General features: G+C 35.2%; 1 protein-coding gene across 3 annotated transcripts in view; it reads right to left on the bottom strand.

Annotated features, from left to right (window-relative positions):
• LOC150103527 (low-density lipoprotein receptor class A domain-containing protein 4-like) overlaps window positions 1-25,158 on the bottom strand; it is a 282,835-nt gene that overhangs the window by 124,864 nt on the left and 132,813 nt on the right. For all 3 annotated transcript variants that reach the window (XR_016548852.1, XM_090398264.1, XM_090398263.1), the window contains exon 2: window positions 13,012-13,182. Coding sequence is in view for 2 of the 3 variants with exons in the window: in XM_090398264.1 (XP_090254390.1) it covers window positions 13,012-13,182 (171 nt within the window). In the remaining variant the exon portion in view is untranslated. The remainder of the gene's footprint in view (window positions 1-13,011; window positions 13,183-25,158) is intronic.

Here is a 25,158-nt window from a genome sequence, read left to right as displayed (position 1 = left end):
TACCATAATCATTCTTTCTTCTACTGGCGACATATCGAAAAAAACTCCTTAGGATTTTTTTTGGCCGCTTTAGCTAACTGCTGCTCATACTACATTTTTGCTACCCTTATCAAGCTAGTCACCGTCCTCGCCTGCTCTTTGTACTTCTCATGCAACTGGTTGTTATATATACTCATTTTGTGTTTCTTCCATATTGCATACCTTATCTCTTGATTCATCCATTTTACACCCACTCTGTTTACCCTCTTGACCCTCGGAATACACTCTGATATTGCCTCCACCAAATAGTTCTTGAGTATGGCCCAAGCAGCATTGATATCCTTTCCAACCAGTTCTTCTTTCCAATTTATTATCGCAAGCTGTTTCCTGAGCTTTTCGTAATTACCAGTCTTATAATTCCACATATATCCCTTTCTAACAGACGTCCTCGAATGACTGGTCACCCTGCACGTGATCACCTCGTGGTCACTCTCACCAACTGGTGGAAGATTTGACACCTCATTTATAATAACATCATCTGATGAGATGATCAAATCCAATACTCTTGATCCTCGTGTACCCTCCGTTACGTACTGCCTAAGGTAATTATCTTTCAAAAACTCCAAAAATTCATTATCTTTAACCCCAGATGCAGTCTCTTGCTTCCAATCTATATCACCATAATTAAAGTCGCCCATAATGATACTCGTTTCTTGCTAGCTAGGCCAATTTGCCTATACATTTCCTTCCATATTACCAGGTCTATAGCAACACCCAACTAAATATTTCCTCCTGTTAACTTCTACCTCACACCATACGGCCTCAAAACCGTGACCACAATTTGCACCTTGCAATTCCACTTTAGATGGGCACAACTCATCTGCTACCATTAACAGTACTCCTCCTCCCTTTCTTCCCTGTCTATCTTCACGAAAAATATCATATCCGTTCATCTCTATTCCTGTCAGGATGTCATCGTCATCTAACCATGTCTCACTTATACCAACAATTTTGGGGCGAACAGACTCGAGAAAAGCAACAATTTCGTTCCCCTTATTTCGAATACTTCTAGCATTAGTGAATAAACATAATAAATCATTACTGCTTCTACAAGTCCTAAGAACATCACTCCTGCGTTGTAACTCTTCAATACCTTCTCCTGTCACTTCCTCTATATTACCACCAATTCTACAACTTTCTTCACACAATTATTTTATTACACACATTTTCGTAATTTTAGGGAGTTAATTATGAAAAAAAAAAAAAAGTGATAGTTTTTTCAGAGCAGGATTTCCTAAACCAAGCGCCTCAACATCGAACATTAACTTCCATTAACTTATCTAAAAGTGTGTGTAAAACAATTTTTTTTTTTGTTATTACAGTGCTAATATTGATAAAATTGCAGTATATGCTGCAGATCTTTTTATTTAAAAAAATTCGCGATTTAACGGACTTTCGATTTACCGGACACCCCTTAACCCCTATTAGCCATTAAAACTTGTAAGTTAACACTTGCAAGGCGCTATCATAACTTCCGCTGCTACTAGCGAAGCTTCATTAATTAAGGTTACAATTCTGAACTTAAATTCCCTACCGACCAAAAATCCCTCCATTTAATGACTCTTTCCTAAAGCGCCTTTCCATTCAACTTATATCCATCTAATACTATACTGCTTTCTTACTAATATACATATATTTCCATCTGTTCATATTAATTCTTAACCAAACTTCCAGTCTACTAAGTGCTTTTGTTGAAAGAGCTGGATTCGAATAAAAGTCGAATCGCAAAATCGGAAGTCGCATAAAAAGAAGTTACATGAAGGTGTTTATTGACCAAACAAAGCATATACCACAGTAGAATCATATTTAATATTAATTGGAATTGCAGATTTAAAGAACAAATACTATGGTAAACAATAACTGTACTCTCGTTTCAGGCAAAATTTTATTTTCTGACAAGAGAAATTATGCAGATCTGACAGAAAAAAGTTTCTAGAATCAACAATTGTTATATAGAAATTCTAACAATCTGTCTCCCTTCCATTTTAGGAATTTTTTTTTTAAATATAAATCAGCTAACGCCTTTTATTCCCTTATAGCTCGTAGGCGATGCCTTTATACCTTATCTAGCTTTTGGAGACTGAGTGGGCAGTTCAATCTCCACCGGTAGCCAATCAGAGAAAGGTGGCCCCTGTCTATCCTCAGCATCTAAAAACGTTCATTTCCATTCAAAACATTACTTCTCTTCTGCTCAACTCCTAACACTATAAGTCCCAAATCTGACTAACTTTGGAATATTGTTCCCACATTCAGGGTGGTGCACCTGAAACCTCCCTGAGAATTCTTGATGATTATATTGAAGAGGGCCATCCACTTAATAGGTGACTCTTTCCTCACAGACTTCTTTCAGTCACTTTCCGAGAGATGCTTGTTTCTGTGCTGTGCCTTTTCTATAGGTACTTTCATGGGCATTGCTCCTCTGAATTAGCTACTACCATTCCTCCACTTTCTTCTATGTAAGAACTAGAGCAGCCATTAACCAATACCCATATTCTGTCCAACTCCAAACATACTGAACAAACATCATCCTCCTCCTCCATTCTATCCACCTCTATGCTTTGGACCCCCCCCCCCCCCACTGCTATGCTGGTTTTCCAACCAACTACAACCTCCAGCTCTTTAAGAAAAATATCAAAAGAATACTTCTTTATTCATAACAGTTTTATTTCATAAACTAACATCATACAGCTTTTTTTGAACTGAAGAAAGGCAAGGGGGTGGGATAGACTGACTAAAACTTGGATAGGATGGGCCTATTTCAAACTGATAAAACCATCAAAGAACTAACAGTTTTCAGCTGCTGTCTTTCACCCAGTTTTCAAAATACTGTGAAATCAATTCAATATCAATGAATTCTACCAAATGAATGAGTTATCAAAAAAAAAGTGCAGAGTTTCTTGTAGAGAAGGAAACATTATTAGTTGATAGGAGAAACATCCAAATTTAGAGGAAAATAAGTCACCTATCAAAAATCGATTACTTACTATAACAGAGCACACACCATGTCCTTCGTAGAAAATCTGTTTTACATTATGGAAAAGGGTAACTGATTATTCAACTGCTTTCTACATACAACTAACTTAGTTATGAATATAATTTATGCATAAACCTTTGAGATGGTTTGGACACACTGTACGCATGGATGCAGACAGACTTCCTAAAGTCCTAATCAATACTTTTCCAACTGAAAAAAGAAGACCTGGAAGACCAAGAATTACCTGGCTGAAATTAATAAAGAACATCTCAGGATGCAGAACATATAAGGAACTTTTTAGAACAGCAAGGAATAGAGAAGACTGGAAGATCCTGCTCAAGAGAAGACTCAACCTGTCTTAGATGGAATAGAAGAAGAAAATAAACCTTTGTATGCTTATACAAGGATTCAAAATATAGGTGAAAATAAGAATATAATCTGTCAAATGTAATATACCATTTTATGTAATACACTTAGCTCTATGGATGGGCTAAGAGCTAAATAATCCAGAAACCCTGCTTCAGAAATTAAACACTATTCATTAAACATTATTCATCTAATATCTAAGAACATTATTAATTCTAATCACTGCTTGTTAAAAAACAAACAATTTGTTTATTAATTGACTTGATTATATTTTCTTTTGTGAATTAAGTTGTTCATTAAATGTCTTGAATTTAGAGGAACCCCCCCCCCCAAAAAAAAAAAAAAAAAAAAAAAAAATTCCAGCTCTTAAGATTTGTAAAATGAAAAAAAATCACACAGGAAACATTGTATATAATTTCTATGCAAAATGAATGCAAGAGTACTATGATAGTCCAGCACAATTAAGATTTTCTCATAATCTCTTATGAACAATTTTGTTAGATCTTTGAGTTGATTAGCTTTTACTTTTGTTATTCTCTTTTCAGTGCGTTTTCCTAAAGCACTTCATAATCAATTCATCTAAATTTTAATCTTACTCTAAACAAACTGTTCATGTGTCCTGTTCCTTGTCCCCCTCTACAAAACAGGGAATTTCAAGACTGTTTTTTATAAATATACTAAATAACGTTTATGTATTTGGAAAATTTGCAAAAAGTTAATTTCTTATGAAAACAATTTAAAATATTTTATGATTATTATTATTACTCAGGCCTCCATGAAGTCAACAGACTCATATGGAAAGCAATTATCCAGAAGGATTACCAAACTTTCAGAATGACCATTTTCTGTTATTTACTATTATTATTATTCATATGGGCTCCAGGGAGTCAAAAGACTCATCACAGGAGTCCTATGCTATCCATTAACACAATACCTATTATACATCTCCTTAAACCTATTCACTGTTGGGATGCTCACAACCCCCTCTGGATTGTCAGAGGTGGTAGTGAGGGTAAGGGTGTGCAGACTAGGCGAAATCTAGTCCGCACACCCTTACTAACCACACTCTTAGATAGTGTAACACCTTGTTTCTCCCCCTACTCCCCCACGTTTTGAAAAACTTCTTCTGTGTTGATCTTATAGTATCCCTTTAGTCATAAGTTTCTATCATATCCTCTCTTCTCTGCCTGTGTGTGTGGGTCACAGAGCTAAATTCTGCAACCCACACACCCTTAATCTAACCTCATAGGGAACATTCCATAGACCTATCACCAGCTTGATCACTTGTCTATGAATCCTGTCCACCACCTCTACAACCTCCAATACAATCTGTGCACAGTAATCAACATGTGGCTGAATCATAAATCTCATTGAATCAGTGAGTCTTATAAAGGGGGATAACCTCTCTATCTTTACTTGTCATTATGCTCTTCAGCATCCAAGTAATCCTCTGAGCTATTTTGCCAATTCTTGCAATATCCTCTGAATTTCAAATCTCTATCCACCATCATCCCCAGCCTCATCATATTGAGTACTAGTTTACATTGTTTACATTCCTGTAAACTAGTACCATCGATATATATGATACAAAGTATGTAATCTTTTCATCCCAAAGTGCATTACCTTACATTTTACAACATTGAATTGACAACCATCGTCCTTTGCCCACATTGCCAGTTTATTTAAATCCTCTTGTAAGACATCTTTATCAACTATTGCCTTTCCTAGTTTTGCATCATCAGCAAACAACTGAAATTCCCCCCCCCCTTCAAATGTATGAAGATTTCATATTCATACAATTCATTGATATACAAATTAAAGAGTAGTGGTCCTAGTACAGATCTCTAGGGCACTCTGCTAGTCAAACTCATTTGCCTTGATTTCACTCCACCATACGCCACCCTCTGAAGTCTATCAGCCACCCCCTCCCCATCCATGCCACTAGCCTCAAATCCATTCCCATTTGCTCCATCTTATGTAATAGTTTTCTGTTATTTAATACAATTTAAATCTAGATTAAAAATTATTAAAAAAACTATAATTAAAAATCTGATTAAGTTTCAACTGTGGAGGAAATAAAATAAATGAATGAATAACTCTAACAACAGATTTCAGTTTATTAATGGAAATAAAATACCAGAAAATCATAACATGTCGTAGACATTCAGGAAATAATTATAAATAAATGAGACTCAAAATATATTAAAAAGAGAAAATGGTATCATTAAACAGAATAAATAAATAAAATTCAAGTGCATCAAATAATCTGAAATTTAAAAAAAAATTATAATTTTTTGTATAAAATCAACAATGATGCCATTTTGTGAGTAAATAAAGTTAATCATAAATTTCAAAAGGCGGCTGAAACTGAAGAAAATAAAAAAGTATGAGTAGAGACAACTAAGAGAATTAAGGAACATACTAGGCATGGATAAACAGCAAACTAGATCTCATGAGTCACTCTGTGAGGTTCCATCAAAATCTTATCACATCTGTTAGCACATCTCTAAATATGCATCACAATGTCGTTGACAGGAATGACTAAAATTGCACTGTCATGTTGCACATTCTTTCAATATTATGACAGAGCTATTAATAGCACAAGAATTTCCCTTAGTCTAAACAAGAGGATAATCTTGCACTACTGATATCAGAGATAGCATCTACTCTTCTAAAACTTTTTATTCCCATATATAAGAAGTTACAATTAACAAAGTATATAATTTAATGTATAACACTGACTGAATATGTTGCCAATGTATAATTATAGAACCATGATGCAGACTGAATTTTTATGATACTTTATTTAATATATGAAGTGCGCACGCGCGCGCACACACACACACGCACACATATGAAATGAAGGATTTCACTGTTTGCTTATCCATCCTCAATACCTTAAAAACAGTACCGACTACAATCCTTGCTATGATGTCAACCGTAATAATAAAAACTGCATTTCATTTTTATAGTACTGCTTGCTATTAGTCACCATAATTGAAATTCTCAGAATACATAATTTTTCACAATTAACAATCACTAGTTATAATTACAGGATTGTGTCTAGAAAACAATTATCATTTACTTCTTATTCCACTAATGTATATTTATGCTATCGGCCTAATGGATAGCAGCATCTTTTTTCTCAAACTCACAAGTTATTTGGTTTAAATCTCAACATGGCATGGCTGCTTGTGAATGTCTTTATGTGGTAGATGTCTTCACCTATGAGAGCTAACAAAACTGGTTACCTGATGCCTTAAGTGGCTCAAAAAGCTTCATATTTGGATCTATAACAGGGTTTCTAGATTGTCTAACTCTTAGCCCATAAAGAGTACTAATGTTCTATAGGTTTACAAAGTGATGAAAAGTTCTGATAAACACCTAGAACATGGTTCTAACTCAATTCCTTAATGGTGATTATCGCAACTTTTCAGCACACCCTTGTACAACCCTTCATGGGTGGAATTCATATAAAAATAAAAATAAATAAATTATCAAATTTGAATTCCAATCAGAGTAGAACTAATTGACAAGAATCTTTTCCAAATAAACTTGAATAAAGAGTAATTATGCAATCATCTCATAAAAGATTAAGAAAATTATTATTTAATCATGTGAGCAAGTAAATATTAAATAAATTCCAGACTTTTAATCTAGATTAAAAAGTTTCTTGATGATCTTAGTGATTCTCTTAGCGTGGATGTTATCATCTGGGTGGAGATGATAATGCAGTAACTGATGTGACAAGGACCAATGAGAGAATAGGGGCAGATGAAATGGGTGTACTTAGGTCATTATGAAATTTGTGCCATGGGACTGAATAATATGTCAAGTATGCTGCAAGGAAGTGTAGTGGAACTTGCAATGCTCCTAACCATTAAATTTAATTCTTGGTACCAGTAATCCCAAGGGAATGGAAACAGGATAAAAGAGTTCCATTCTATAAAGAAGGCTCTAACAGGCAATACATTTTTACCAATCATTATCTCAAGATTAGTGGTTAAGTTTTTGGAAAAGTCAATTAAGACTGAAATTAGGAATATATGCAGGGATATGATATGTGAAATATATAGAGACTGTTGACTTCACATCATTATGAGATACTGAGGTAACTGATGTAAGTCACTAGTCTCTAATATACAAGTAGCCCAGCTGTGAAGATACTTCACATACACTAGAATAAACAATTAAAAAAGAATATAATTTTTTGTCAAATATAATTTTCTGGACTTTGTAAAGGCAACTGACAGAATACTGCATAAAAATCCAGTACATAAACTGAAGCATGGAAAGAATATGAAGCTGGTAACATGGATAAGATGATGGCTGACAGATAGACATCAAAGATTAGTATACGATTTAGAAAAATCAAGAAGATAGATAGATGGCTAGCAATGTGCCATAGGACTCTGTAATTAGACTACTGCTGTTTAACTGGTACATTAACGATTGATTGAGGGAGGGAGGGAGATATTCATATGTTTGCTGATGTTGCTAAAGTGGGGTGGACAATAGCAAGAACTATGCAATGCCAATAAATTTTGGGAAGAACGATTAATTTGGAAATGGAAGGAAATAAACTGGAATTGGTTAAAAAATTAATTACTTAGGAAACTTAATCACAGGCAAGTTAAGTTATGAAGAAACTATTAAACAGAGAAAATCTAGGTAGTTGACTATGTCAAATTTACAAATATTTGGAAAAATACACATCTCTTCAAAGAACTTAACGATACTCCTTCCAGTTCTTTATGGTACGAGACTTGAGTTATTAAACAGAAGGAAGAACAAAGATTTACAAGCTTTGAAACAAGTGTGAGGAAAATAAATAAAACAGGCATGTGCTGAAATGAAAACCAATAAGTGGATTAGAAAAAAATTATGCTCCCATATTTCAATAATAACAACAATCAAAGAAAAACAGCTACAGTGGTATATCCATGTACAGAATGTCAACTAAAAGATTTTGCCATATTCTTCAAAACAGAAGAGCAAGGAGAGATACTACTGAGAAGACTAAGAAGGAAATGAACAGAAAACAACAGAGCATGAATGGATTGAATTACTACAGAAATTTAAATAACTTGGCTGCAGATAGTTTGAACTGGAAAGGTGTTTTTCATGGTAACCTTAACCCGACTTAGGATGATAATAGATTGTGTATGGAGGAAAAGAAAAATTAAGCAAAACTTGCATAAAAGGAAAAGAAGTTATGAGAAAACTACAAAAACAGATATAGTAAATAATATTACAAGAAATAGGAAGAGCGTCCCAGGCAACCATTATTGTGAAACTATGTAATGATGTCATGGTATTTCAGTGCGGTGCTAGGATCTTTGCCGCCCGCATGCAATTTCTATCTAAGTGACCCTGTAACGATACGGTCGTGTGTGGTTCTTTTAAGATAATAAAAATTTTAATTATTTGAAATTTCTTCAATAATTTTTGACAGAACAGCCACACCAACGTGTGGCTGTTCTGTCAGCCACACCCGAATATTCAAAAAAATTCTCAAAATTTAAAGCAAATTTTGATAAAGCAACTTCACTTTAATTGTTGAATATAACGATACAGGGATTATAGCCTTCTCACCAAGCCGAATCGCTTTCAAAATTAAAATAAATTTTAATTAAAGTTAAAATTTATTTGAACTAAAGTTTAAAAAATTCTTGCATTTTACCAGTTACTAAATTCTTAGTAACTTGTAAAAATTTTTTAATAATTTTTATAAGTGGAACTATCTTTTAGGAAAATAAAAGAAACTCAAGATAGATGAGAAAATAAGAAAAGTATTCAAAAAATAAAATCTTTATAGAATAACCACAAATAAATTAAATTACATAAATATTACTTGATGTGTTTTATTAAAATTTTAGGGTTTTTGATTTCATATTCACAAAATTAGAAATAATGGTCTTAACGTCTAATTCCGCACATATATCATTTTCAACCGCACTGAAATATTAACGCCAAACTAACAAGCGTTTTTTTTTTTTTGTTTGTTTTTGTGATATACTTGTTCTTAAGTAGGTTTTAATCAATTTCAACTTTGAAAAGGAACGTCCACTGCTCGCTACACTAACAGATAAGGTTAATAGTATTCTTAAAGCAATTGAAAAGTTAGGGAAAGATAAATTATTGGACACAATAAAACTAAGAATATCGAAAGGGTTTTGAATATTTAAATCCTTCAGAAAAATATCCTGGAAAGCACATAATTCGTCACATAGTTCTATTGCATTTACGTCTTTATTGTCACCGTCCTTCAATAGAATCTCTAAATCGTCACAATTTTTTTGTAAATCTTCATTATTAATTTGTTGTAATCTATACAAGAAATTGAAATTATCATAATACGTGTTTAGTTGTTGAAAACATTCTATTAACGAACACATTGCAACATCTAGAAGTGTATAAAACACATTCACTCTAAATTTATCTTCTGGTGATTGTGGTGTTTCGTCATTCATGACCTTCGTAGTCAAATTGTCGTGTCTTCCTTCGTTGTCGAACTTCCGTACCAGTTTTAAATTCTTGTTCTCCATTCACCTCTTCCCTCAGTTCTTTTGCCGTTTTTAGAACTTCTTTAAAATTTGTACCTGATCAAAGAATTTTTTAAGTTTTCTAAAAAAATTTTTAAGTTAGATTCTAAAGCAAGTGTCATGTTCATATTTTTGTCTCGAAGCATTCTCTTAAGTAAATCACGCCAAGTTATAAGAGAGCAAATAAATTTGTAGTCCTTTATTTTATCACATAATGTTTGTGCTTCATTCTCAGTTTCTTTATTAAAATTTTCATTATTTAAAATTTCAAAAAAGCGTATCGTAAATTTCTCCTAACGGATATTGTAGAGGGCGGATTGCATTAATTTTACTTTCCCATCGCATTTTTGATGGCTGTTTCAATGTTAAATTTTTTACGAACTTTAAAAGGATTGCCCAACGTTTGTAAGAGAATGAAAAGAAGTTGTATATTTCTTGAATATTTGCAAAGAAGCTAATTGTATCTGCATTCATTTTGGCTGCATCGTTTAGAGTATGAGCAGCACATGGCACGAGGATTTTTGTTCAAAAACAAATTTTGGAGCCCATATTTTTTTCCCTTTCATATTTGCCGCATTGTCATACCCTTGACCTTGCATGTCTTCAATGGAAATGTTCCATTTTTCCAGTTGTTCCATTATTGTTGCATATAAACCATGTCATGTGGAATCTGATATATCTGCAAAACCTAAAACGTTTTCCCTGATCTTGACAATTCTATTGTCACAGGAAACAAAGCGAATAATAATGGTGAATTGTTCTGTTTTACTTGCATCAGGTGTGCAGTCTAAAATTATGGAATAATATTTAGATTTTCGAATTGATAATAAAATTGTATCCCTGATTGTGTTACTTAAAGTTTCCAATATTTCATTTTGACAGTCTTTATACAAATAGTGTACTCTATTGTTTCGTTGTAAGGCCCTTTCAACATTATTGTCCATTATGGGATCAAACTTCGCAAACAGTTCGACTAATTTTAAAAAACAGCCGTTATTCCTTTCATATAATTTATCAGATGATCTGCAAAAAGCTAAATTTTGGCTACCGAGGAATTTTATAATTTCAATCAAGCGTTCTAAAATACTCGTCCAATGTTTCTTTTACATTTCATACATGCTTTGAGTCTGGCAATCAATAGTAGTTTTGTTTTTTAAATTTTTATCACGTTCCTTCCATTTTAAGAAATTTTTCATGTGAGTTAAACTAGTGTCATGTTTATGCAAAGTTGTATTTGCATTTCTCCAATCGTTATAACCTTCTATAAGACTACTTGATTCAGTAGGTGCGTAAAGTTTGCAACAAAAGCAAAAAAAACAGAATTTAAAGTTTCAGAATAAATGAGCCATGTTCTTGGAACGAGCTCCCTGTTTTCCACTTTTCTATTATAATAAGTGTTGCCAAATTTACGACCATATGTATCTCTAGGAGGATATATTATATTTTTCTTTTGAACAGGCCCCATTTCAATTAAAACTACTTGTAATTTTTCATCTATATTTCCCCATTCACCTGGATCTTCTAAATTTACTGAGAATAACAATGTGTTAGTTTCGTCGTCAACTACAACTAAATCTTCTCCTAACTGTTTTTCATTTAATCATGCATCTTGTTATCTTGTTCAATAGTTGCAATAGTACTTTCATGCAAACTGGATGATGTTCACAGTTTGTCATTTCTGATGAATCAAGTTGGTTACATTTTGCATCAGAATATTTTAATATTTTAACAAATTTATTAAGAGCCCCAGTTTGTTTCTTAATATCTGCTTCTTTCGCAGCATGGCACTTAAGATTTTGTGCACTGGATAACTTTTTTTTTTTAATTTTTGATTCCATTTCTATTTTATACCCACAAGAAATTATTACAAAACACGACACAGAGATGAAATAATAGTCCGCACTGAGCTACTATCGGTAGCCTACTGAGGTGCATACCATATGACTGGTTTACGTAGCAACAAATGTTTTGTATGAAAATTCATTTTTGCGCATGTTCACCGTATCACTTTAGATAGACTGCAGTAGACACAACATTCTGAAGGCAAGCATTTAGCCTGCTCTTGCTGCAAAATTGTAAACAGCCGACTGATCAAAGAGGCGGCAATACACAATTTTTTCAAATTTTTATTCGGCGTATCCGGCCTTATTTATTTTAATATTGATCATTCTAAGAATTTTTTGTTTTTATGATAAAAATTTTGTTTCTTAAAAATGAATCTATGAACCATACCCCGGTGGTGGCATCCCCTTCATATCGGCGCCCGCATGCTGTGCATGCCCGCTTCCGCCGGTCCTGGGTATTTCATACTCATGGAAGTTTGCTTTCCCAATTCCTTAACATAAAGAATTTCTAAGAGGGAAAACACTCCTGGAAATTCCTGCAGAGCTCTTTGAACAGGCCTAGAAAAAAAAAAAAAAAAAAAAACTTCTTGATGGCTGAATCTAGGTTTATCCAACCAAGATAGCATATACCTCTCACAACAAATACTACGGGATTTTTCTTTTTATGCTGATCCCACTCATGAATGCTTACCTAAAGCAGGGATTTACAAACTGAGATTGTGTGAGGGATTCATGATGTTCTATGTAATTTGACATGGAACATATCAGAAGCCACTTATGTGCATACTAAATGGAAGGATGAAGTTCCAAAAATAGCATTTAAAATATAGTTCTGAAAATCCCTGACCTAGAGCACATTAGTATAATTAAATAGTCTTTATTCTAGAGACCAAAGATGATGCTTTTCAAACCATTTCAGACTCCAATAAGTAGAGTGATGTTCTCACATTAGATAGTGAAAATCATCTACCACCTAAAGACACAATGTAAAGAGTGAGATTTAAACCACAGCTTATAAGTGAGGGCAGAAAATGATATTCATTCAGTCAACAAGCTTCGAATATAGAAATATTTGGGTCATATATGTCACCTGTAAAGATACATCTAAATTCTGCATGATATATAAAACAGAATGATTAAATACAAAGTTAGAGAATCTCAGATAGTTAGGAAGCAAGCAAAGCATTTCCAAAGCATTCGTAAAATAAAATTTATTTGAAAACTAATTATGTGTATTTCTTACCATTTTGTACAGCAACCCACACTTGGTCATGCAAAAACAGTGCTGGAGATATTTCCGATGTGACAGGACAGTTACTTTCATCACTGTTATCATGACAATCAGCTTGGCCATTACATACCAAACTAAAACTTTTTAAGCAAGTTGTGTCCTGGCACTGGTACTCACATGGACCTACAAGAATGGGAATCATCATTTTTAAATAAAGCTTAACTAAAACAAAAAATAACTACTTAAAATTAGATCATCCGGCATTTCAAGTATAAGATCAGTTATAAATTACTCAAATATTACGTTGTGTTACCTGCTTTGGTAACACAACATAATATAAAATATTATGTTGTCATAAAATATACACATAGCTTATTTGTATATTGTGAAAATAAATATTTAGATTTACATTATATTATAATGCCTGGTAAGATACAGACTGATTTGCAAACTATTAGCAGATTTTAAACAAGTCTATGCCATTTTTTTTTATGTAAATCCAATCCACAAAAGGTTGTTTTCCTATAGTACTACAGTGGATGGGATGAATACTGATATTTAGGCTTATACTGGTTGAAGTCCATGTTCGGTTTTTAAATGAGTGAAACCAACACGATGAAAGATTTAAACATAGGTTTAATAGTTCCAATATTTTGACTCTGTAACAGAGACATCACCTGGGATACAATATGAGAATTGTAAAATCAATACGAGAAGTGGGAAATAAGGGTTAGATAAGTCATAAATTCTGCTCAAGAGACAAACAGAATTTTTTTATGCAACTCTAGTCTCCCAACTAGTTAAGCAGGATGGTGATGTTACACCAGATGATAAAATTCATCAGCCACTTTCATTCACTAACATTCTACCACATTCAAACATCCATGCACATGGGACTCAAACCTAGAGCCTGTTGGTTGGAGAGTGGCCTCTCCTTTCAAAAAGAAATGATTTACTCTGGAAAGGAAACTGAAAATTTGAATTGCAGTTAATAGCTTACTTGGGCTATGCTATAGCATTGCCCAAGTAAGCTATTAAAGAAAGCAATTGAGTTATATCATTCAGTTATATATTTCTGTTAGTAACCAGGTATTTTACTTAAGTAGAATACATAATACTATATACACCACTCTTGCAAGACATTATGGTTTTTGTGGCAGTTTTTGTAACAAGAGATAGAGGAGGGAGAAAGAGATTTCATCTGATCATCTACTAGGATACTGTATGAGTCTCAATGGCCTGTTATAGCCAAGTAACTTGACTTCTTATAAACCTAATTTTATAATGATGGAGCAGTTTATCTTTCATTTTGTATAATTTATGTGAAACATAAATTATACAAAATAAAAATTTTGTACAATATTTAAAACATAATTATACAAACTGACTTGTGAAACACATATTGACATATGTGTTTCACAGGTCAGTTTGTCTGTCCTGTAAGAAGAAGAAGAAAAAAAAAAATTCCAGGAAGAAAAGCCTTATCATTTTCATACGTGATACACACACACACACATATATATATATATATATGTTAAAGATGCCAAGCTATTTTAAACCTGGTTTTACTCCAAGTAAGCAAACAGACAAATAAGTCAAGTTTGCGCCTGCACGTAGTGCAAGTCTAAGTGACCCGTAAAGTAGTACAAGTCTAAGTGACCCATAAAGTGGTACAAGTCTAGACAACTCGTGATAAAGGTGGAATAAGTTCTGATCACTATTCTTAATATTTACCCTTAATGCAAAGCCCATCTCCTTTAGGAGATGTATGTATGATGCTATGCATTAAAGGCAAGGGGGCCACTACCCAGACTGGTTTTGACCTTTATTGAGGTCTCATCAGTGGGAGCCAGGCTTAGAAATACTAAGATTAAGTAATACAGAGCTTATAAGTATTTTAACAAAACAAGTTACCATAAGGTGCTTTGACTTTATTAAATCAAAATCTCAGGATGAGAGATAGATGTAGGAAGTTTTTTTACCTTGGGTATAATATATGTTAAAGATGCCAAGCTATTTTAAACCTGGTTTTACTCCATTTCCCAAGTAAGCAAACAGACAAATAAGTCAAGCTCTGTATTACTTAACCTTAGTATTTCTAAGCCCACTGATGAGACCTCAATAAAGGTCGAAACCAGTCTGGGTAGTGGCCCCCTTGCCTTTAATGCATAGCATCATACATCTCCTAAAGGAGATGGGCTTTGCATTAAGGATAAATATTAAGAATAGTGATCAGAGCTTATTCCACCTTTACCACGAGTTGCCTAGACTTGTACTACTTTACGGATCACTTAGACTTATGGACTGCATGCAGGTGCAAACTTGACTTATTTGTCTGTTTGCTTACTTGGAAAATGGAGTAAAACCAGATTTAAAATAGCTTGGCATCTTTAACATATATTATTATACCCAAGGTAAAAAACTTCCTACATATATATATATATACACTGTATTTTCCGGTGTATAAGACGCTCCTATGTATAAGACGCATCCAAGAAATTTAATACAATTTTCTGGAAAAAACCTAAACTTTACCTAAACCAAAACAATGCTCACAGGCTACTTTGGCTGCATGTGTACGAATCATTTTTGTGAAATGGCAATACCATTTTGCCGATTTTCTTGCACCCATTTCAAAACTTCAGTCTCTAGTTCTGGCCACTTCGCAATTTTTCCACGTTCCGTGCGCTTTTCATTATGCAAATTGTACAAAATCTCCTTCTGACCATGCCAAGTTCTAATCATTTTTTCTGTAGGTGGAGGTCCAAAATGTCTTTCAGCTTCCCTATTCCCGTGTTCTTTCGCATATTTTACAACCTGCAATTTGTAACTTGAAGTATATGAATGTCGCCTGTTTTTTTCCATCACTAAAATCTACGGGGAAATATCAAACTGAACACAAAATATCTCAACACGTCAACTCAATGCTGATAAACATCAGTAACTGATTACTCAGATAAGATATTATGAAATTTGAATAGGCACTCCCCGTTCTTAGCCAATGACGCGCTAGAAGTCACGTGAAGGTCACGCATCAATTTTATTGCACCATTAACCGCCTACAAAGATCTTGGAACATAAAAGGGAGTGTGTATAACTTTGAAAATAGGAAACAATCTTTACCTTCATTATATAAGACGCACCCCATTTTTAAGATAAAAAAGGTGCGTCTTATACACCGTAAAATACGGTATATATAAACTTGGATTATAATGCAAAAACAATGTTAGGATGAATCATACCCATGGAAGCTGAAAACAAAATTATGATGTGCACCGAAAAAACAATATATAAAAATAGCAACGTTTTGTGAGTGTTTTTTTTTTCCTTTTTACCAAGCATGTCCTTAATAATCTCAAGTTGAAGAGATTCTTTTATTTGTTATGTAATATCTTGAAAAATGGAAGATTATCTTTGACAAATAGGAGGAGTGGTATAGCATTATGGAAAAAAATTACATAACTTAGGATAGGCCTCCTTGAATAGACTTAGACATTTTCACAGTACAGAATTATTTTTATTATGATTCAGGACCTCATGACATCACAAGACTCATCATGAGATGCCCACCCTAGAAAACACAAAGTATAGCATACTACTCCTTGAACTCATTAACTGTTCTTGCTCTCACCACTCTATCAGGCAATGCATTCCACGGTTCAACCATGCAAAGAAACTACTCCTCACCCTCTTGTCATTGCTCCTTCCCACTGTTCCACCAAGCAAAAGCACTCCCTAGTGTCAACCCTGTATCTCAACAGTTTAAAAGTCTCAATCATATCACCTCTCCATCTATCTACAACTCTGCAGTCCACATTCCCTCAGCTGATTCTCATAACTAACATTGTACAATCCTGAAATTATCTTTGTTATCTCTGCCTCTGTACACTTTCCATGGTTAATTTATCCCCTTCAAATCCTGGGGGGGGACCACATTTGAGAATAATAATAATCTAAATATGGTCTGATCAGGGTCTTATACAATGGAACAATAACTCTTTTACCTCTACAGGTCAGTGTCCTTCTCAGTATTGCAGCAATCCTCTGGGTTATCTTCACCATCTTTGCAATATGGTCTCTGAATTTCAGGTTTCTATCAGTCATCACTCCCAAGATCTCTTGTCTCCTCTGCTTCCTCCAGTATAGCTGCTCCAAGTGGCCATACCACCTTAGATCAGCTTTGCTGACACATTCTTGACACAATCAATCGAAATGAAGAATGATTATGGAATGAAAACTTTAATGAATTGCAATTCTAAATTACCAAGTGATCATTCTGCCATCCAGGTGAAGATAATACAGTGACTGGTATGTTGTGAAGAGATGTTAGAGCATAGGAGATGAACTGGAGGTGCACACAAAATTATAAAATCTTTATGTGCACACAGCAGTCAGATTTAGATATGATATTTGCAAGTGTATTAAGAGAATGTACAAGAACACTGGCAATGCCTATGATCAAGTTGTTTACTTGAAGGCTCAGCACTGGGAGGGGCAGCCCCCCCCCCCCAAGGAAGGCAGAAAGGAAGACACAAGATAATTTTATTAAATAAAGAAAACTCTGAAGCAGAAGTAGCTGATTATAGACTGTTCATAATCTTTGAAGTGGTAATTAAAGTAGACTGGAAAAGTTACTTAAGGCCTGAAGTCAGAAATGCACAAATACAAATATGATAGTCTAAGGCAGTGTTTCTCAACATGGGGCGTATGCCCCACAGGGGAGCAATTAGAAAATGTACATGTACATATTTATATTATACTTTTTCAGAACTTGGCTGACTATTATGCTAGAGGTGGGGACATCAAAATCTTTGAGACGTTCAAGTGGGGCATGATCCAAAAAACGCTGAGAAACACTGGTCTAAGGGAAGTTGAGTGTATGAATGTGTGTAATATGCCTGAGCAAGTATGAAAGAAAACAAATCAGAATGGGATAGTTAGTATAAGGCATCAAAATAGAGATGGGAGGACAAATGGGCTTCTGCAGTTCATGTATATTAATGCCAGAAGTATTAGGAATAAGAAGGAAGAATTTTTGGCCTTGGTTGGCACTTCCAGGCCACAGGTTATTGGCATTAGTGAAATATGGCTGAAAGAAGATTATATAGCTAGTGGGATTGAATGTGAGGGGTATGGTGTGCTCAGGAGTGACAGAGAGAATAAAATGGGGAGGGGGGGGGGTTTATTGATGATAGCTGATGAGCTACAGCCAAGGAGAATAGAAGTGGAACTGCAGGATAGATTTGTAAAGAACTTCACAAGATGGCCAAAAAGCATATATATATACACATATATATATATATATATATTATGCTGCTCCCATCCTCGAAAGGTTATTTGTAAACCTATACTACATTATGTACAGGTTAAGGATTTTTTTTTCTGGTTTTATCATTTTTATATTATTATTATTAATAATAGAATAGAAGTAGAACTGCAGGATAGAGAAAAGTGCATATCTGAGGCTATTTGGTGTGAGATTGTGACTAGCAGAACAAAATATACAGTTGGGTGCTGCTATAGACCAGGTGATGGAATAGATGGTGGAGATAGTATGCATAAGCAAATAGAAGCAATAAGTGGAAGGAGGGTAATTATTAGGGGGAATTCAACTATGGTAACATTGACTGGAACGAGGAGGGGACACATGGGAGGAAGGGATTGGATTTTATGCAGTTATTAAGGGATAACTATCTGCGACAGCATGTAATGGAAAATACTAGGGGTCAGAGAGTGCTTGCATTCAAGAATTTGGCTGTAATGAATATGACCACACTGCCACCAATTGGTGATAGTGATCATAGGGTCTTGACCTGGGAGGTGGCTAAATGTGTGCAATTTTCAATTAAGACAGGGTACATGTGGAATTACCAGGCTGGTAAGTATGACAAGCTTAGGAGATTGCTTGGTTCAGTGCCATGGCATGTAAAACTGCAAGGGCTAGATGTTAATAGTGCATGGGAGGCAGTTAAGAAGTGTTTGCATGAGGCAATGGCTGACTGTATACCTAGAGTCCGAATAATAAATAAAGTTGGGGTTAAATGGATGAATAACACCATTAAGCTTGAGCTGCAAAAAAAGAAACAACTATGGAGGGAATTTAAGGAGAAAGGTGACCAGCAGGCACATGAACAGTATAAAGCACAGGCCAGAAGGGTAACAAGTGGGGTAAGAAAAGGAAAAACAGATTATGAAAGAACATTAGCCATGCAGGCTAAAGAGAATCCCAAACAGTTTTTTCGATATGTTGCAAGTAAAAGAAAAACCATATATGGCAGAATGATTTTAAAGAATGCCGATGGTAGAGAGGTAACTGAATCAGTTGATATAGTTAAATTACTGAGCGAGCACTTTGCAAGAATTCTCTCTCAGTAAGGTAGTGACATTGCAGGAATGAATGAACCAATAGATTATACGGGAATTGTGGTGAGTGAAGTGGAGGTGAATAGTCTATTACAAAACCTCAATGTCAATACCTCTGTGGGATTGGATGGTATACCAGCTCGTGTCGTACGTAAAGCGACAAAAGAATTGTTGGTGCCCTTGACCATTTTGTTTAATTTGAGTCTCGGGTCTGGGTTAGTCCCGAGGGGAAAATAGTTCCACTTCATAAAGGAGGTTCCAGGACTGCTGTTGTAAATTACCAACTGATTAGCAAATCAGGAATCATTGTCAAGAGAAAAATACAGGATTGGATAGATGAAAATGGGATACTGTATGGAGGACAGCATGGTTTTGTGAAGGGCAGATCATGCCTCAGTAACTTGCTCACGTTTCATAACACAGTGAGCTGAACTGGGTAAGGGTAATGGGTTTACAGTGATTCTACTTGACCTTGCTAAGGCCTTTGACAGGATACCACATGGAATTCTAATCAGTAAACTGCAGCATATGGGAATGGATATAGGGTTGATGAGATCGATAGGAGGGTGGTTGATAGAGAGATATCAGAGGTAGTTTATTCAGGAGTAGAGTCCAAAAGATGGCCTGTGACTAGTGGCGTGCTGCAGGGTTCTGTTCTTGGACCACTACTTTTCAATTTGTTCATTAACGATATAGGAAAGGATCTGAGAGGAAGTGTTAACTTGTTTGCTGATGATGCAAAGTTGGGTAGAGCAATAGTGAGCGCACAGGATGTCAAAATTTTGCAAGATGATTTGGAGGACTGGGCTAAGGAAAATGGATGTCAATTTAATGTGGCAAAGTGTAAGGTTATGCATTTTGGGGTGAAAAGATTAGCAGCAGTATATCGCATTGGTGGAACCGTACTCCAGGAGATTGATGAGGCGAGGGATTTCGGAGTGTTGGTGGATAGAGAGTTGAAGTTTAGGGGGCACATCGCAAAGTGGCTAAATCAGCTCATCAAATCACTTGGTTGCTGAAAAATACTTTAAGAAGCAGAGACAAACAAGTTATTGTTCCTCTGTATCGAGCCTTTATAAGACCCCATCTAGATTACTGTGCCCAGATATGGGTGCCAGGGTTTCTTCTTGATGGGGAGGAGGTGGAGAGGATCCAGAGACAAGTGACCAAGATGATAGCAGGTCTGTGGAATGAACCTTATGAGAACAGGTTGAAGATTTGTGGGTTGCAGAAATTGGTTGATAGGCAGAAAAGGGGTGATATGATTGAGACATTCAAATTACTGATGGGTTCTGTAAGATTAATTCAGAAGATATTTTTGAGAATAGGACTGGTGGTGGAAGGACTAGGGGCCATACATGGAAGCTAGGCAAGAATGTGGTTAGCAAGAGTGTTAGAGCTAGGTTTTTTACTTGGAGAGTTGTGAATGAGTGGAATAAGCTGCCAGAGTCTGTTGTGGGTGCCATGACTGTGAATGAGTTCAAGGCGAGGTATGATAGATACTGTGTGAATGTTGAATAGTTGTTCTTGACATGATGTTAGGACCTCACTCGATGAGTTTGTCGACTCCCTGGAGTTGCCTGTAATAACAATAATAATAATAATAAGGGAAGAAGGATGACTTTGCAAAAGTGAGGTTTGCCTTAGTAATTTACTCACTTTCTATAATAAAGTGAGTTAGATAACAGATATACCATGATACTGCAGACTCTGCAAAGATTTGATAGGATTTAATATGGAAGGCTACCATTAAATTTGACTAAATGAGGATAGACATGAGAGTTGGTAACATATGAGACAAAATGGTACCTGATGGATAGGCATAAAAGGCTTCATTTGACATGAAAATTATCAAAAGAATGAATAATAAATACCCACTATACTTCATAGCAAAGTTAGTGAACAATGTCTGTCTTTAAGCAAGAGTAATGAAAGTGTTTGAAAAAATATTTTTAAAAATGAGATTCCAAAGTATATATATTGAGAAAAGGGTTTTTACCCACAAAGAAAGAATTCTTGGGAAGAACAATTAGTTTTCCCAAGCTTCTGTTTCCAAACTAATACTTATATTATTGCATAAGTTTTAATGGTAAAATCTATATAATAAATAAATAAATTGTGTGTGTGTGTATTGGTTTTTTTTTATCAATTTTGAGATGGAAAATACTATACCAACTATACCAATTTTTATTTATTTATTATTATTTTTATGTGAATCATATCCACAAAATAGTTGTAAGCTTATCACACATTAGAACAGATTATCTAACTTTAGCCCACCAATTAGTATGATTGGTGGGCTAAGGTTAGATAATCTGATTCTTTTGCTCTATAGACCAAACTCTAAACATCTTCAAATCACTTCAGGCCTCCAATAAGTAGGGTGGTGGTGGTCTCATACCAAATGATGAAATTCATCTCTCTCTCTCTCTCTCTCTCTCTCTCCCAAAAACATACACAAATGTCCAATGTCCATGCTCATGGTGAGATCAGAACTCTAGCCAACTGGTTGGGTAACCAGTACATTATCCAGTTGATGGACAGCAACTGTGCACCTTAAACTCTCCTTTAAAGGTGCACAGCAACTGTGCACCTTTAAAATCTCTGCATTCATGACACATTCTGACAAGGCAACTTTTAACAAGTAAAAAGTTGCATCATCAAAGGTTAAATCAGGTGATGAAATTTGCACAACAATCCAGGTGTGGGCTAATCAATGCCATATACAATGGTACAACTACCACTTTAATTCTGCTTTTGAGTGCCTTCCATGACATGAAGGATATTAACACTACTCTAGTGGTCCTAAATTTCCAATGAATTTCACTTCATCTATCCATTCATTCCTACGTTATCTATGTGATTCTGTCCGCGCGGTTAGCCTAGTGGTTGTGCGCTTCGCAACCATATGACTGGGGAAGGAGTGTCCCAGGTTTGATTCCCGTCGAAGACGTGAGGAATTTGAGGATCTTCCTCAGCCATAGCCAAGTTAGCCGATCTTGGTCAGTAGGGTTTTTTCCGCTAGTTTATTTGGTGTTTTTCATCCTGAAAGCAGGCAAACCGGCCCCGTGAACACACACAGATCTACAGCCATAAATACTTAACCCCCCATGAGGGGGCTTACCTCGTCCCTATTGGGGCGAGGGAGTGAATATACGAATAAATAAATATGTGATTCTTAGTATACTTAGAGTTTTACATTGCTTATTTCAAATGTATTTTAAGCACATCATGCTTTGACTAATTTTTTTTTTCTTTCTCTTATTCACTTGTACAGTGAGTAAGCATGTAGTGCTGACTTGGATGGTACTTCAATTCAGCTACAATCTCTGAGGCTCTCACCAAATCCTACACTAAATCCACATTTCATTACTTCCACACACACACACACACACACACACACACACACACACACACACACACACACACACACACACACACACATGATTTCTAAGTAGTTGTTCCTGAAAGACTCCAGAAACTCACTTTCTTTACTTCCATGTGCTAACTCTCTTTACAATTCATAATTCCATCATTAAAATACTCTGTTAGGATAATTGTTCTTCTACTTGTCCTACTAATTTATTTAAACATCTCACAGTCATTGTCTCTACATTCCCACAAATTCTTATTCTTTGGACCATAACACTCATTTATACCCATGTTCCATTTACCTCAATCTCAGATCAAATAGTCTCAAGATCTCAACAATTACAATTACTTTCTAGACATAATGTAGAAAATTCTATATTCTACATTTTCATTAAAAAAATAATAATAGTAATCCTTATAATTGCAACTGAGCTACTGAAGTTACAAGAAACTGTTCCTTCCTCAGTAACTCAGTTGGAAAAACAAAGCACTTAATATAATATAACTTAATATAACTCTAAAACTGCAGTAGTTAATTACAGACCAATCACCATCTCAGGAGTAGTGGTAAAAGTATTGGAAAAGTTGGTTAAAGACAAAATTCAAGAATGGGTGGATCAGGATATGATACTCTATAGAGGCTAACATGGTTTTGTTAAAGGTAGATCCTGCCTTAGCAGTCTATTAACTTTTCATAATAGAATGACATCTGAGTTGGACAAAGGAACACGCTACACAGTGGTACTTCTGGATTTTGCTAAGGCTTTTGAAAGGATACCCCATAGAACACTGTTACGCAAATTGGAGCAGATGGGAATGGATACTAAATTGGTGATATGGATAGGAGAATGGCTCAGAGAGAGATACCATAAGGTGGTATATGGAGGAGCCGAGTCCAGAATGAGGCAGGTGACCAGTGGTGTGCCTCAGGACTCTGTGCTTGGGCCATTGTTGTTTAATTTGTATATAAATGATATAGGAAATGGCTTAAAGGGAGATATTCAGTTGTTTGCTGATGATACAAAGTTGGGTAGCGCAATAAAAAATCAAGCTGATGTTGAAAGTTTTGCAGGATGATTTAAATAAGCTGGTAAAATGGGCAAAAGATAATGGATGCCAGTTCAATGTGGAAAAATGTAAAGTCATGCATTTTGGGATTAAAAGATTACCAGCTGTGTACTACATTGATGGAACAGTACTCCAAGAGATTGATGAGGCTAGGGACTTAGGGGTGTTGGTAGATAGGGAGATGAAGTTCAGAGGCCACATTGCTAAGGTGTCTAAGATTGCACATAGGATTACTTGGTTGTTGAGGAACACACTGACATCCAGAGATAAAGAGGTTATTATTCCCCTTTATAAAGCGTTGATACTTCCACATTTGGATTACTGTGCTCAGGTCTGGTCACCTGGATTCCTTGGAGATGAAGAGGCCGTGGAGAGGGTTCAGAGAAGAGTGACCAAGTTGGTGAGTGATGTAAAAAATGCTCCCTACATTGATAGATTGAGAGCTTGTGGATTGCAGAGATTGGTTGATAGGCGAAGAAGAGAGGATATGATAGAAACATTTAAATTACTGAAAGGTTTTTATAGGATTGATGCAAGGGAAATGTTTCAGCTGTGTGATAGTGATGGAAGAACAAGAGGTCATCCCTGGAAATTAAAGAAGAGTGTGGTTAACAAAGGTTTCAGAACAAGGTTTTTTGCCTGGAGGGTGGTGAATGAGTGGAATTCATTGCCTGACTTAGTTGTGAGCTCCTCGTCTGTAAATGAATTCAAGAGGAGATATGACAGATATTGTTTTGCTAGTTTGGGTCTCCCGCGATGAGTCTACTGACTCCATGGAGATACCCGTAAAAATAATAATAATAATAATAATAATAATAATAATGTAGTGGTAGTATTAAACCACAGGACAACTTGAAAGTAAAAAAAAAAATAATAATTCAAACACTCAACTAGTTTTGTAAAATAACTGTGTTTCACATTGTCAGGAGTAGTGAATAAAAATAAAAAATTAAGCTAAAAGCAAGTAGAAATCACAACGCAAATATTTGAAAAAAGAATGACTAACAATGGCATGTACACATGTGGATATTTAATGATTGGCAGTATCTGTGCAGGCTAAATGTTTTATGAGAAAGATCCAGACTTGGTGTAATTTAGTGCCTTGTTTCATGTTGTCCATGGAGATTTCAGATAACTCTTTAAAAGCTTTGGAGTAAAAACTGTAATCTGTTTGGATCACTTCAGTGCACTGTCACAATACTTCATGTTTGGATTCTGCTGTATGCACTGCGATCCTGATTTTCTTTTTTCTTTAATATCCATATCCTTCAGATGTTTTGCCAAGCAAATATCCTGATTTGTCTGTCTGTTCTACATAATGCATCCCACAGGTAGTCTTGTAAATGCTATGTTTCT

The sequence above is a fragment of the Typopeltis vanoorti genome, chromosome 9 (assembly GCF_054136105.1).
Source record: "Typopeltis vanoorti isolate ZY-2024b chromosome 9, IOZ_Tvanoo_1.0, whole genome shotgun sequence".
In the NCBI taxonomy this organism is placed as follows: Eukaryota; Metazoa; Arthropoda; class Arachnida; order Uropygi; family Thelyphonidae; genus Typopeltis; species Typopeltis vanoorti.
This window is presented reverse-complemented; position numbering and strand designations above follow the sequence as displayed.